General features: G+C 42.2%; 1 protein-coding gene across 1 annotated transcript in view; it reads left to right on the forward strand.

Moving 5' to 3' along the window:
- Nucleotides 1-12,754: 12,754 nt before the first annotated feature.
- Nucleotides 12,755-15,448, forward strand: part of nbeal2 (neurobeachin like 2) — a 210,241-nt gene continuing 207,547 nt past the window's right edge. The window contains 1 exon segment of the mRNA XM_062957860.1: nt 12,755-13,278. Within this exon segment, the coding sequence (XP_062813930.1) occupies nt 13,228-13,278 (51 nt within the window). The 5' untranslated portion in view covers nt 12,755-13,227.

Consider the following 15,448-nt stretch of genomic DNA (forward strand, 5'->3'; position numbering starts at 1 on the left):
GATCTTGGGAGTTGTAGTTTTCCAAGGTCCAAGAAGCTTGTGGTCCATCTACACTGTTGAATGAATGAATGAATTTCCAAGTCTCAATAGCATAAGATCTTGGGAGTTTTAGTTTTCCAAGGTCCAAAAGCTTGGGATCCATCTACATTGTAGAAAAAATATTAACTGGGATACTTTAACTACCATGTCTCAATAGCATGGAATCTTGGGAGTTGTAGTTTTCCAAGGTCTAAGAAGCTTGGGTCCATCTATACTGTAGAATGAATAACAATAACTGCCATGTCTTGATGGCATAAGATCTTGGGAGTTTTAGTTTTCCAAGGTCCAAGAAGCTTGGGATCCATCTACATTGTAGAAAAAATATTAACTTGGATGCTTTAACTACCATGTCTCAATAGCATGGAATCTTGGGAGTTGTAGTTTTCCAAGGTCTAAGAAGCTTGGGTCCATCTACACTGCAGAATGAATGTATGAATGAATAACTGCCATGTCTCAGTGACATAAGATCCTGGGAGTTGTAGTTTTCCAAGGTCCAAGAAGCTTGGGGTCCATCTACTACACTATAGAATAAATTAACTTTGTCACTTTACCTGCCATGTCTCAATGCCACAGAATCTTGGGAGATGTAGTTTTCCAAGGTCCAAGTAACTTTGGGTCCACTTATGCTGTAGAATGAATGAATGAATAATTGCCATGTCTAAATGGCATGAGATCTTGGGAGTTGTAGTTTTCCAAGGTCCAAGTAACTTTGGGTCCATCCACACTATAAAATGCATAATAACCAGAACAATAACAATAATAATACATCTTTTGTCAGGCCAATCCATTCAATTTTAAATGGTGAATTTTCATCTAATTTTTTTCCAGTGGATTTTAACTTGTATTTTCACTCTGTGTATCTTGTTGCATGTCTTTTAATAGTGTTTAAAATACTTTTAATAGTGTTTGGTCTCTTATTTTAATGATGTTGTAGCACATTCATTACTATTATTATTATGAATAAATTCACTATGATTATTATCATCATCATCATCGCTACAGAGAACAGCAATAGAGAAAGCAAAAGTCCTGAGCAGACCTAATGTATTGTTGTTGTTATTATTATTAAATTTATTTATACCCCACTTTATCTCTCCTGAAGAGAGAGATAAAGCAGCAAAGAAAGTCAAAGGAAATCTTTACTTTGTTCTTCCCACCAAGGAGGTAGGGTACATCCACACTGTAAAATTAATGCAGTTTGATCCCGTTCTAATGGCAATGTCTCTGTGCTATCGAACCCTGAGAGATGTTGTTTTACATGTGTTTTAGGATTCCCTGGTTCCTGACCAACTACAACTCCCAGGATTCCATAGCATGGAGACATGGCAGGTGAATTGATATTGAACTGCATTAATTCTATAGTGTGGCTATCGTGAATATCGAAACCACAGAAAAGGAGGGCATAACGTCATTCCAAAGAGGGAGAGAAAAATAGATGTGCAAACCATCCCCAAGGTCATGCTCATTTCCATCCAGATGTTTGCATTTTGAATAATTGAGTAGCGATGGTGCAAAGCCGACTTCAAAGCGAAGAGGCGGCGATAGTGGTGTCGGCGCCAAGAACAGAAATAGTGACGAATCCAGTCCAGAGTTGGAAGTGACAGCAAGGATGGAGGGCAGATGAAAGGCTTCTCCCAGGAATAAATTACGCGGATGTTGGAGAGAGATTTCCTGCAAGAGACTCATGAATATGCAAGCCTGCCCTTGAGTGCATCTACATGGGAGAATTGGTGCAATTTGGCATTGCTTCCACTTGCATGACTCAATGCTGGGTAGAGAACCACGGAATTATTATTATTATTATTATTATTATTATTATTATTATTATTATTATTATTATTATTTTATTATGACACAGCAAACAAGATAGACATGCTGGATTTCGTATCACAAAATCCCAAGTCGAACATTTCCCAAGTGTCTAGGACTGTGTGATGTATTTTCGGATGATGCGTGCAGATCCCAGTCGGGTGGCCTTTTGCAGTTGGCAGATCGTAATTTTGTCAATGTCTATTGTTTCCAAATGCCGGCTGAGATCTTTTGGCACGGCACCCAGTGTGCCCATCACCACCGGGACCACCTGCACTGGTTTCTGCCAGAGTCTTTGCAGTTCAATCTTGAGGTCCTGAGAGCGGCTGAGTTTTTCCTGTTGTTTTTCGTCAATGCGACTGTCACCTGGGATGGCGACATCAATGATCCAAACCTTGTTCTTTTCCACAACTGTGATGTCTGGTGTGTTGTGTTCCAGAACTTTGTCAGTCTGGATTCGGAAGTCCCACAGTATCTTTGCGTGCTCATTTTCCAATACTTTTGCAGGTTTGTGATCCCACCAGTTCTTTGCTGCTGGGAGGTGGGGCTTGAGGCATAAGTTCCAATGAATCTTTGGGCCACATAGTTGTGCCTCTGTTTGTAGTCAGTCTGTGCGATTTTCTTACAGCAGCTGAGGATATGATCAATGGTTTCATCGGTTTCCTTGCACAGTCTGCATTTTGGGTCATCAGCTGATTTTTCGATCTTGGCCTTGATTGCCTTTGTCCTGATGTCTTGTTCCTGGGCTGCAAGGATCAGGCCTTCTGTCTCCTTCTTCAGGGTCCCATTCGTGAGCCAGAGCCAGGTCTTCTCCTTATCAGCTTTTCCTTCAATTTTGTCAAGGAACTTTCCCTGCAACGTTTTGTTGTGCCGGCTGTCAGCTCTACTTTGTAGTGTGGTTTTCTTGTACTGATTTTTTGTCTGCAGTGCTTTGAGGAGTTTCTGATTGTTGACTTCAATCAAAGCTCCGACGTCTCCCTAAACTAGGACTCTCATGATTCCGTAGCATTGAGCTATGGTAGTTCAAGTGGTGCCGAAGTGCATTTAATTCCACGGTGTAGATGCACTTCGTAATCAGGCTCAAAATGACATTGCAAGTTTCACATCCATTTATAGCACTGTGGGGATGTTCCAAAGGGCTTCAGAAGGAAGCAAAAAGAAGGAAGGTGTAGCAACACAACTCCTACGTTTTTGGGTTTTCTGTGTATCATGCGGTGAACATCATACACAGAGAGCATCATGCGCAATGCTATATTTATACATGGAGTTTGGAAGCTTGAGCAAGAACAGCATGAGACAAGGCACATGGGGAAACAACTGCCTTCCACCCACTGAGGAATTTCCTTTTGTACTATGCATCCCAAACCAGATGGAAGTCAACCCCAAGTTTGTACCTTTCCTTGACAACAACAGTGGTGCATTTCCATTTAGGTAAAGGTAAAGGTGTCCGACTCTGGGGGTTGGTGCTCATCTCCATTTCTAAGCCAGAGAGCCGGCGTTGTCCGTAGACACCTCCAAGGTCATGTGGCTGGCGTGACTGCATGGAGCGCCGTTACCTTCCCACCAAAGTGGTACCTATTGATCTACTCACATTTGCATGTTTTCGAACTGCTAGGTTGGCAGAAGCTGGGGCTAACAGTGGGAGCTCACTCCGCTCCCCGGATTCAAACCTGCAACCTTTTGGTCTGCAAGTTCAGCAGCTCAGCGCTTTAACACGCTGCGCCACCAGGGCTCCCATAATATTTCCATATTAAGTCCAATAAATAAAGGCAGCTTTCCTTCAAAATCTCACCATCATAGCTTTCCTAAATCCGAAAAGGCTTGAAAGCACCCAACTTGGGTCCCATCTACACTGCCATATACATCATCTAGTTTAAAGAAGATACCAACAAAAATTGGAAAAAATTCTGTTTATTTTAATACCTGTTTAACTGTGCATTGCTTACTTTGGAAGTAGTTGTTCTACTCCAGAAACTTCGTTTTTGTGGCTGCCACAAACTAGGTTGAATAGGTTGAGACTCGATGAGATATTCATTGAAAAACTAGAGCAAAATGCGCTACAGCAGGATGTCCCACAAAAACAAAGTTTTTGCAGTTTGATAAATATTTTCCATGTTTTTATAATAGAGGCAATTAGGAAATGTCATTTATAATCCAAGAACAAAAAAAAAATGTGTTATATAGTGTAACCTGCATTCAGAAACTGGATTATATGGCAGTGTGGATGGGGCCTAATACTTGCTGCACAATTAAAGCACTTTGAGTGCAACAACACTATTGAATGAATGCGGTTTGACACCACTTTAAGTGTCACGGCTCAATGCTATAGAATCTTGGGAGTTGTAGTTTCGTAAGGTCTTTAGCCTTCTGTGTTGGTGCTTCACCAAAACACAAATCCCAGGATCCCATAGTGTGGGTACCAAAATCCACGGACAATTACATATTATTATTTACAATAACATAATGAAATAGTGTCTCATATAAAATGGCGAAATCCACATTTGCTTTTTAGATTTTTAAACAATATTTTCAAGCGATGGATGGTTGAATCTGTGGATAGAGAATCTGTGGATACAGAGGGCCAATGTTGTTTACTTTCAATGACTTCTTAATTTTAAGAAGATGCATGGAAAAAAATATGAACAATTTTTTAAAATCATGTCAGGAGCGACATGATTTGGCCATTGACAGAGAGAATTGGCCATCTACAGAGACGTTGCCCAGGGGACGCCCGGATGTGTTACCATCCTGCTGGGAGGCTTCTCTCATGTCCCCGCATCGGAAGCTAGGGCTGACAGATGGGAGCTCACCCCGTCTCACGGATTCGAACTGCCAACCTTTCGGTCAGCAGTCCAGCTGGCACAAAGGTTTAACCCATTGCGCCACCGCAGACCCTAATATGAAAGATTAAATAATAATAATTACTATTCTTATTATTTTCATTTCTTGCCCATCTCTCCTTGAAGCAGACCTAGGACTATTAAAGTACATACAGTAAGTACATACAGTAGAGTCTCACTTATCCAAACTAAACGGGCCGGTAGAACTTGGATAAGCGAATATCTTGGATAATAAGGAGGGATTAAGGAAAAGCCTATTAAACATCAAATTAGGTTATGATTTTACAAATTAAGCACCAAAACATCATGTTATACAACAAAATTGACAGAAAAAGTAGTTCAATACGCAGTAATGTTATGTTGTAATTACTGTATTTACGAATTTAGACCCAAAAATATCATGATATATTGAAAACATTGACTACAAAAATGGCTTGGATAATCCAGAAGCTCGGATAAGCGAGGCTTGGATAAGTGAGACTCTACTGTATATTAAAAGAGATGGAGATTAAAACACATTAAAACCATGCATAACAATAACTTAAAATTTAAAATGGACCGAAGTTAGCCCACGAATATTTTGAAAATTCTATCAGAGAGTGCCTTTCCAGAAAGATACAGAGACAAAACACTACCAGAAAGCACTTTCTATATTGAGCTTCTATCCTAACCTTTCCTAGCATAAGCCTCTGAGCATGCACAGAGTGCAAAACCTCAGTATTTCTTCCCAGGAAAAGAGTTTTTCCCTATATCATTTCCAAAAACCCAACTTGGCAAGTAACTTCTCATAGCAGACATGCTGTATCTTCTATTTTTGAACAGAAATGATACAACTCCGAGGACATGAAGCTGTTGCACTGAACTCTGTTCAAGCTGTCACATTTCAAAATGTCTTTGTCAGTTCACCATCTGCCTTTTGGATCCATTAATTAATCCAATATATCGAGCGGGGAGGAGGGGGATTTATTTGTGCGTCGAATCTCAATTGACGGATTGATTCAATTTTATAATTTTAAAAAAAATGAATTAATTTGTTTTAAAATATTGACAGTACATTAAAATTAAAAAAATTTTAAATTGATGTTGGCATCAGCCACGGCACTGTGCGTGCCCACTCATCTGGCAATAAGCCTCAAAGGAGAAAATCAGATTTATTTTTGAGTTGAAATACTGAAGTCCCACTTCAGTAAATAAATAATGCCACTCAGTGTTACAAACAGCAGAATGGTAGTAAATGTTGACATTTATCCAAAAATATCAGTGAGACGGTTATATTGATCCATCACAATCAAATACAGTAGAGCAGGGGTCCTCAAACTTTTTAAGTGGAGGGCCGATTCATGCTCCCTCAGATTGTTGAGGGGCCGAATTATCACTTGAAAAAAAAATGAACAATTTCCTATGCTCACTGCACACGTCTTATTTGTAGTGCAAAAAAAAAAAGAAGAAAAAAAACCCAGCAACAATTACTTATTTATTTATTTACTACATTTATACCCCACATAGCATATTGTGCTATGCTAATAATATAATATATTGTACATACAATATATTATATTATTAGCATAGCACAATATTAGCATTATATATTACTATATTGTACTATACCATTATACTGTAATATTATTAGTAATATTACATTTAATATATAATATATAATTAATATTATTATATTGTACAATATTATTATATTGTATTATTATTATTAGCCGTCCTGAGTCTCCTATTGGGTGAGAAGGACGGGAGTAGAAATAAAGTAATAAATAAATAAATAAATATTATATTGTAATACATTATATTATATGTATACACAATATATTATATTATTACCATATCATTCATTTACAATATTTCATTTACAATATTGATAAATGAAAGAACAATACATTATTTAAAAAATAAAAATAATTTTAACCAACATATTGTAAACTTACCAAGATTTCAGTGGGAAGTGTGGGCCTGCTTCTGGCCATTGAGATAATCAAGTAGGATTGTTGTTATTGTGTGCCTTCAAGTCATTTCAGACTTTGGGCAAGTCTAAGTCTAAAACGGAGAGCGGGGGCCAGGTAAATGGCCTTGGAGGGCCGCATCCGGCCCCCGCGCCTTAGTTTGGGGACCCCTGCAGTAGAGTCTCGCTTATCCAATGTAAATGGGCCAGCAGAACGTTGGATAAGTGAACATGTTGGATAATAAGGAGGGATTAAGGAGAAGCAAATTACACATCAAATTAGGCTATGATTTTACGAATTAAGCACCAAAACATCATGTTTAACTACAAATTTGACAGAAAAAGTAGTTCAATACACAGTAATGCTGTGTAGTAATTACTGTATTTACGAATTTAGCACCAAAATATCACGATGTATTGAAAACATTGACTACAAAAATGCGTTGGATAATCCAGAACGTTGGATAAGCGAGTGTTGGATAAGTGAGACTACCTTAGTTGTAACAGAAAGGCTCTTTTGCAAAGGCAATGGCTCTTAATTGCTCATCCAAGAAGGAACAACAAACTGAGTGCATCACTACATTGTAGAATTAATGCAGTTTAACACTACTTTAACTTCCCTGGCTCAATGCTATAAAATCCTAGGATTTGTAGTTTGCCAAGACAACCAGGGAAAACTACAAATCCCAGGATTCCACAAGAACCATGGCAGTTAAAGTTGTTTCCAACTGCTTTAACGCTATAGTGGAGATGCATTCTTGGGGAGAAAGATGGGCCAAAGGTGTCCAAACTCAAAAATATGTACAGTACATACAGAGTGTGAAGCAATGCTGGAAAGGAAAAACTACACAATGGTTAAAAGAAACTAATAAAATAAATAAAATTACAATACAGATACAGTATGATATGAAACCAAGGGAGCAATCCTTGGAATTAAAAACACACCATAGAAAAGCTATCTTCCTTCCCCAATGCATTGGAAAAGGAAAGTACACTGATTCTACAATGGATGAAGTTTGTTGAAACTTGGATTGCAAGAATTCAATGGGAGTTGTAGTTTCCTAAGGTCTTTAGTCTTCTTTGGATACACCTGTGCTATAGAACAAAAGCAGGTTAGCACCACTTGAGCTGCCATGTCTCAGTGCTATGGAATCCTGGGAGTTGTAGTTTCCCAAGGTTCTTAGCCTTCTCTGAATGCACCTATGCTATATATAGAACGGAAGCAGTTTGACACCGCTTGAGCTGCCGTTCCTCAATGTTATAGGATCCTGGGAGTTGTAGTTTCCCAAGGACTTCAGGTTTCAGGTTTCTCTGGATGCACCTATGCTATATATAGAACAGAAACAGTTTGACACTGCTTGAGCTTCCATGTCTCAATGCTATGGGATTCTGGGTATTGTAGTTTCCCAAGCTCCTCAGCCTTCTCTGGGTCCACCTGTGCTATAGAACAAAAGCAGGATGACACCACTTGGTTTGCAAGGACTGAATGCTATGAGATCTTGGGAGTTATAGTTTCCCAAGGTCTTTAGCTTTCTCTGGGTGCACCTGTGCTATAGAACGAAATGCCTTTGACACCACTTGAGCTGCCATGTCTCAATACTATGGGATCCTGGGAATTGTAGTTTCCCAAGGCCCTTAGCCTTCTCTGGGTGCACCTGCACTACAGAAGGAAAGCAGCTTGGACACCTTTGGAGCTGCCATGTCTCAATGCTCGGGCCCGGACTGTGGTGCAGGCGGGAGAGCAAGCCAGTGCAATTAACTGCAATGAATCACTCTGACCAGGAGGTCATGAGATTGAGTCCCGCTCGGAGCCTATGTTTGTCTTGTCTTTGTTCTATGTTAAAAGGCATTGAATGTTTGCCTAATATGTGTAATGTGATCCGCCCTGTGTCCCCTTCGGGGTGAGAAGGGCGGAATATAAATGCTGCAAATAAATAAATAATAAATAAATGCTATGGAATCTTGGGAGCTGTAGTTTCCAGAGGTCCTTAGCCTCCTCTGGGTGCATCTGTGCTATAGTAAGAAAGCAGTATGACTCTATTTCAACTCCCATGTCTCAATGCTATGGAGTCCTGGGCGTTGTAGTCTGGCAGAGAAGGGTAAAGAGTCTTCTCTGCCTGGAGATGCATCTCCACTGTGGAATGGATGCATTTTGGTAGCCCTTGAAATGGCCACAGTTCAGAGCCATGGAGCCATGGGATGGGTAGTTTGGAGAGGACACACAGAGGGCTCAAGACCTTGAAAAAACTACAACTCCCAGGTTGTCATAGCATTGGGCCATACCACTTAAAGTGGCCTCCAAGGGCTTCAGTTCTGGGGTTCCTGATTGCAGAGAGTTTTCAAGTCCAGGAATGGCTTTCCTTGCTCCACTTCCCCAGGAGACTCTGCCCTGGCTCTCCTTCTGGGCCTCCTCGTGCATAAACCTGGAGATCGGGGCTGGGGGCGTGCAAGGCTGTCAGGCCATGTTCCAGAAGCATTCTCTCCTGAAGTTTCGCCCACATCTATGGCAGGCATCCTCGGAAGTTGTGAGGTCTGTTGGAAACTAGGCAAGTGGGGTTTATATTTCTGGGGAATAATGTCCAGGGGGAGAGAAAGAACTCTGGTCTGTTTGAGGCAAGTGTGAATGTTGCAATTGACCACTTTGATTAGCATTGAATGACCTTGCCTGGCTGCTTCCTGTCTGGGGGAATCCTTTGTTGGGAGGTGTTAGCTGGCCCTGGTTGTTTCCTGTCTGGAATTCCCCTGTTTTCAGAGTGTTGTTCTTTATTTACTGTCCTGATTTTAGCATTTTTTAAATACTGGTAGCCAGATTGTGTTCATTTTCATGGTTTCCTCCTTCCTGTTGAAATTGTCCACCTGCTTGTGGACTTCAATGGCTTATCTGTGTCGTCTGACATGGTGGTTGTCAGAGTGATCAAGCATTTCTGTGTTCCCAAATAATATGCTTTTAGCCTTCAGGAAAGATTTAAAAACATGGCTCTTCCGGTGTGCTTTCGGAGAGTAAATGTTCTATGCTACTCCCCCCCCAATATTTATCCTCTAGACTGGTTCACTATCTGATGTCCCGTCCCTCGAGGTTTTTATTCTGATCCCTTTCTCACCCAGAGTTTTAATCTTTAATCTAGTTTTTAAATGTAGTGTTCATGCGGCCCGCTCTTGTTATATTGCTGTTTTGATTTTATGTTGTACTGTTTATTTTATGTAATGTATTATTTAATTGTATTATGTTATGGTTATATTGTATTGTCTTGGGCATGGCCCCATGTAAGCCGCTCCGAGTCCCCATTGGGGAGATGGTGGCGGGGTATAAATAAAGTTTTATTATTATTATTATTATGCTGTGTCCAGGTTGGTTCATCAAGGACTCTGCTATGACTGACTTCTCGGGTTGGATTAGTCTGCAGTACCTTTTGTGTTCTTTGATTCGTGCCTGGGCAACGCTGCTGTGTTTGGTGGTCTCAATGTAGACTTGTCCACAGCTGCGTGGTATAGGGGAGGCTCCTGCAGAAGTGAGGGGATCCCTCTTGTCCTTTGCTGAACGTCGCATCTGTTGGATTACTGGGTCTGTTGATAGTTTGTAGGTTGTGTTTCTTCATCAGTTTCCCTCTGCGGTGAGTGGTTCCCTTGATGTATGGTAAGAACACCTTTCCTTTGGGTGGATCTTTCCCTTTACTCACGTGGCTTGTTCTTGGCCTTGCAGCTCTTCTGATGGTGGAGTCTCCATTGCCCTGTAGAGCCCAGTTTAGGGGGTTCCGTTCACTAAATCTGGCTCCCAGTATTAAAAAAAACTCTAAAATCAGGACAGTAAATAAATAACAACACTTTGAAAACAGCGGAATTCCAGGTAGGAAACAATCAGGGCCAGATAACGCCTCCCAACAAAAGATTCTCCCAGGCAGGAAGCAGCCAGGCGCTGAAGCTGCAAGATATTATCCATTATTACTCTGCACTTTATGGACTACTTTAGCTGTGAAACTACCTCTCCCATTTTGAAATATTCTGCACTTTGGCCCAGATCCTTGTTTTAGTCTCCCGTTTTTAACATTTTATGCTGTATGTTGATTTTTATGACTGTTTTACTGATGTTGATATTTTATTGTTGGGATATTTGTTTCATTGTTTTATTGCTGTTTGTGTCGGGCTAGGCCCCATGTAAGCCGCTCCGAGTCCCTCCGGGGAGATGGGGCGGGGTATAAAAATAAAGTTGTTATTATTATTATATTGTACGACACAGCAAACAAGATAGTCATGCTGGATTTCATATCACAAAATCACAAGTCGAACACTTCCCAAGTGCCTAGGACTGTGTGGTGTATTTTTGGATGATGTGTGCAGATCCCAGCAGGGTGGTCTTTTGCAGTTGGCAGATCTTAATTTTGTCAATGTCTATTGTTTCCAAATGCTGGCTGAGATTTTTTGGCACGGCACCCAGTGTGCCCATCACCACCGGGACCACCTGTACTGGTTTCTGCCAGAGTCTTTGCAGTTCAATCTTGAGGTCCTGATAGCGGCTGAGTTTTTCCTGTTGTTTTTCGTCAATGCGACTCTCACCTGGGATGGCAACATCAATGATCCAAACCTTTTTTCTTTTCCACAACTGTGATGTCTGGTGTGTTGTGTTCCAGAACTTTGTCAGTCTGGATTCGGAAGTCCCACAGTATCTTTGCGTGCTCATTTTCCAAGACTTTTGCAGGTTTGTGATCCCACCAGTTCTTTGCTGCTGGGAGGTGGTACTTGAGGCATAAGTTCCAATGAATCATTTTGGCCACATAGTTGTGCCTCTGTTTGTAGTCTGTCTGTGCGATTTTCTAACAGCAGCTGAGGATATGATCCATGGTTTCGTCGGTTTCCTTGCAGAGTCTGCATTTTGGGTCATCAGCTGATTTTTCAATCTTGGCCTTGATTGCCTTTGTTCTGATGTCTTGCTCCTGGGCTGCAAGGATCAGGCCTTCTGTCTCCTTCTTCAGGGTCCCATTCGTGAGCCAGAGCCAGGTCTTCTCCTTATCAGCTTTTCCTTCAATTTTGTCAAGGAACTTTCCCTGCAATGTTTTGTTGTGCCGGCTGTCAGCTCTACTTTGTTGTGTGGTTTTCTTGTACTGATTTTTTGTCTGCAGTGCTTTGAGGAGTTTCTGATTGTTGACTTCAGTCAAAGCTCCGACGTCTCCCTAAACTAGGACTCTCATGATTCCGTAGCATTGAGCCATGGTAGTTCAAGTGGTGCCGAAGTGCATTTAATTCCACGGTGTAGATGCACTTCCTAATCAGGCTCAAAATGACATTGCAAGTTTCACATCCATTTATAGCACTCTGGGGATGTTCCAAAGGGCTTCAGAAGGAAGCAAAAAGAAGGAAGGTGTAGCAACACATGGATCCATGGTTTCGTCGGTTTCCTTGCACAGTCTGCATTTTGGGTCATCAGCTGATTTTTCGATCTTGGCCTGAATTGCCTTTGTTCTGATGTCTTGCTCCTGGGCTGCAAGGATCAGGCCTTCTGTCTCCTTCTTCAGGGTCCCATTCGTGAGCCAGAGCCAGGTCTTCTATTATTATTATTATTATTATTATTATTATTATTATTAATGGCCTTTGTCCTGATGTCTTGCTCCTGGGCTGCAAGGATCAGGCCTTCTGTCTCCTTCTTCAGGGTCTCATTCGTGAGCCAGAGCCAGGTCTTCTATTATTATTATTATTATTATTATTATTATTAATGGCCTTTGTCCTGATGGCTTTCTCCTGGGCTGCAAGGATCAGGCCTTCTGTCTCATTCGTGAGCCAGAGCCAGGTCTTCCCCTTATCAGCTTTTCCTTCAATTTTGTCAAGGAACTTTTATTATTATTATTATTATTATTATTATTATTATTTTATTATATTCAATGCTAATCAAGGTGAGTAATTGCAACATTCACATTCTTTCTCCCACCCTGGAGATTCTTCCACAGAGAGATAAATAAACCCCACTAGTTTCCAACAGACCTCACCACCTCTGAGGATGCCTGCCATAGATGTGGGCGAAACGCCAGTGGAGAATGCTTCTGGCACATGGCCAGACAGCCTGGAAAACTCTCAGCAACCCAGTGATTGCGTCCAGAGAGCACGCAGCCTCTCCTTCTCCTTCCTCCCTTTGGAGAGGTTTGTCTCCAGGGCGCACGGCTCTGCTTGGCTCTGCTTGGCTTTGCCCGCCTTTCCCGGCCTTTGGAGGCGGCTCAGGTGCCGGAGGAGGAGCCCTCGGAGCCGGAGGCGTTGGAGGAAGGTCGGAGGCAGCTTTAGCCGCCGCCCCCGGAGCCCGGGGAACAGGAACAGAGCCGCTTTCGTCGCGCGTAAAAGTTGCCTCCCCGCGCGCGCGCCGTGCGTCAAAGGCTCCCTTCCCTTTCTTTCTCTCTCTTTTGCGCGCGCGGCGCCTGCTTTCCCAAACCGCCTCCTTTCTTTCTTTCCTTTCTTTCTTCCTTCCTTCCTTCCTTCCGAGGCACGCCATGAAGGGAGGAAGAGGAGGACGAGGAGGAGGAAGGAGAAGGAGAGGAGGAAGGCACCGGGCCAAAGCCGCCGTTTGAACCGGAGGAAGAGGAGCCCAAAAGAAGGAGGAGGAGGCGGAGGAGCATGGCTTCCAAGGAGCGCCTCTACGAGCTCTGGATGCTCTACTTCGCCAAGGTGAGCCTGCCTGCCTGCCTGCCTGCCAGTCCTTTGGGGCGGGGTCCCTGCCTTTCTCTCCCCCTTGGAGGGGAATCTGTGGGGTCTCTGGGGGCATTCCTAGTTGGGGATCCTTCCCTCCTGGAGACATTGTTTAGGGTTTGGGTTTTTTTTTGGAGAATATCTGTGGGCCCTTGGCTCCTGCAGGTGTTTGGAAGGGTTTCTAGAGATATTATTACTTGGGGAGACTATTATGTTAGGGGTTCTTGGAGGTATTGTTATTGGGGGTCCTTGCCTCCTAGAGATCTGATTTGGACATTTTTGGAGAGATTAATGTTCCTTGGTTGCTGCAGGTGTTTGGGGCTATTTATGGAGGTATTATTAGTTGGGGAGACTTATGTTGGGGGGTCCTGGAGGTATTGTTATTGGTGAGCCCTTGCCTCCTAGAGATCTGATTTGGAGATTTTTGGAGAGATTCATGTTCCTTGGTTCCTGCAGGTGTTTCTAGGGGTTTTATTATTTGGGAATATTATTCTTATTTGGAGGGTTCTTAACTCTTGCAGGTGTTTGGAAGGTTTTCTAGAGATATTATTACTTGGAGAGACTATTATGTTGGGGAGTCCTGGAGGTATTGTTATTGGGGGTTCTTGCCTCCTAGAGATCTAATTTGGAGATTTTTGGAGAGATTCATGTTCCTTGGTTCCTGCAGGTATTCTCGGGGGTATTATTATTTGGGAATATTATTGTAATTTGAATGGTTCTTAACTCTTGCAGGTGTTTGGAAGGGTTTCTGGAGGTATTATTATTTGGGGAGTCCTTGCCTCCTAGAGATCTGATTTGGAGATTTTTTGGAGAGATTCATGTTCTTTGGTTCCTGCAGGTGTTTGGAAGGGTTTCTAGAGATATTATTACTTGGGGAGACTATTATGTTGGGGAGTCCTGGAGGTATTGTTATTGGTGAGCCCTTGCCTCCTGGAAGTCTGACTTGGAGATTTTTGGAGAGATTCATGTTCCTTGGTTCCTGCAGGTGTTTGTAAGGGTTTCTGGAGATATTATTATTTGGGGAGACTATTATGTTGGGGAGTCCTGGAGGTATTGTTATTGGTGAGCCCTTGCCTCCTGGAAGTCTGATTTGGAGATTTTTGGAGAGATTCATGTTCCTTGGTTCCTGCAGGTGTTTGGAAGAGTTTCTTGAGGTATTATTAGTTGGGGAGACTATTATGTTGAGGGTCCGAGATGTATTGTTATTGGGGGTCCTTGCCTCCTAGAGATCTGATTTGGACATTTTTGGAGAGATTAATGTTCCTTGGTTCCTTCTTGCAGGTGTTTGGAAGGGTTTCTGGAGGTATTATTACTTGGGGAGACTATTATGTTGGGGATGCCTGGAGGTATTGTTATTGGGGGTTCTTGCCTACTAGAGGTCTGATTTGGAGATTTTTGGAGAGATTCATGTTCCTTGGTTCCTGCAAGTGTTAGGAGGTGTTTCTGAAGGTACGTATTATTATTTGGGGATATCATTATTTTGGGAGTCCTAGAGGTATTGTTATTTGAGGGGTCCTTGTCTCCTGCAGGTTATTTGGAGGCTTCTGGAGATACTGTTACAGTATTTGAGAATCCTTGGCTCCTAGAGGTCTTATTTGGGGACTTTCTTGAGAAACTGATGTTTGAGGTTCTTAGCTCCTGTAGGTGTTTGGGGGTATTTCTGAAGGCATTATTAGTTGGGGAAAACTATTATTTTGGGAGTCTCTGGATGTATTTTTATTTGGGGACCTGTGGCTCCTGGAAGTATTGGGACTTTCTTGAGATCTTACTTTTCGGGGACAGTTGGCTCCTGGAGTCATATTTAGGGCTTTCTAGATAAGCTACTGTTTGGAGGTTCTTGGCTCTTGCAGGTGTTTGGGGAAGGAGGTATCAGGAGGTATTCTTAGTTAGGGATGCTATTATGGGTGGGTGGTGGTGGAAGTATTGTTATTTGGGGGTCCTTGGCTTCTGGGGGTCTTATTTGGATGGTTTTGGAGATATTCATATTTGTGGTCTTTGAATCCTGCAAGTGTTTGGTGGGCTTTCTTGAGATATTACCATCTGAGGATCCTTCACTCCTACAGGCGTTTTGAGGCAGTTTCTGGAGCTATTGTGATTTATGGATATTACTACTTTGGGGAGCCCAGAGGCATTGTTATTTGGAGCTCCT

The sequence above is a fragment of the Anolis carolinensis genome, chromosome 6, assembly GCF_035594765.1.
Source record: "Anolis carolinensis isolate JA03-04 chromosome 6, rAnoCar3.1.pri, whole genome shotgun sequence".
In the NCBI taxonomy this organism is placed as follows: domain Eukaryota; kingdom Metazoa; phylum Chordata; class Lepidosauria; order Squamata; family Dactyloidae; genus Anolis; species Anolis carolinensis.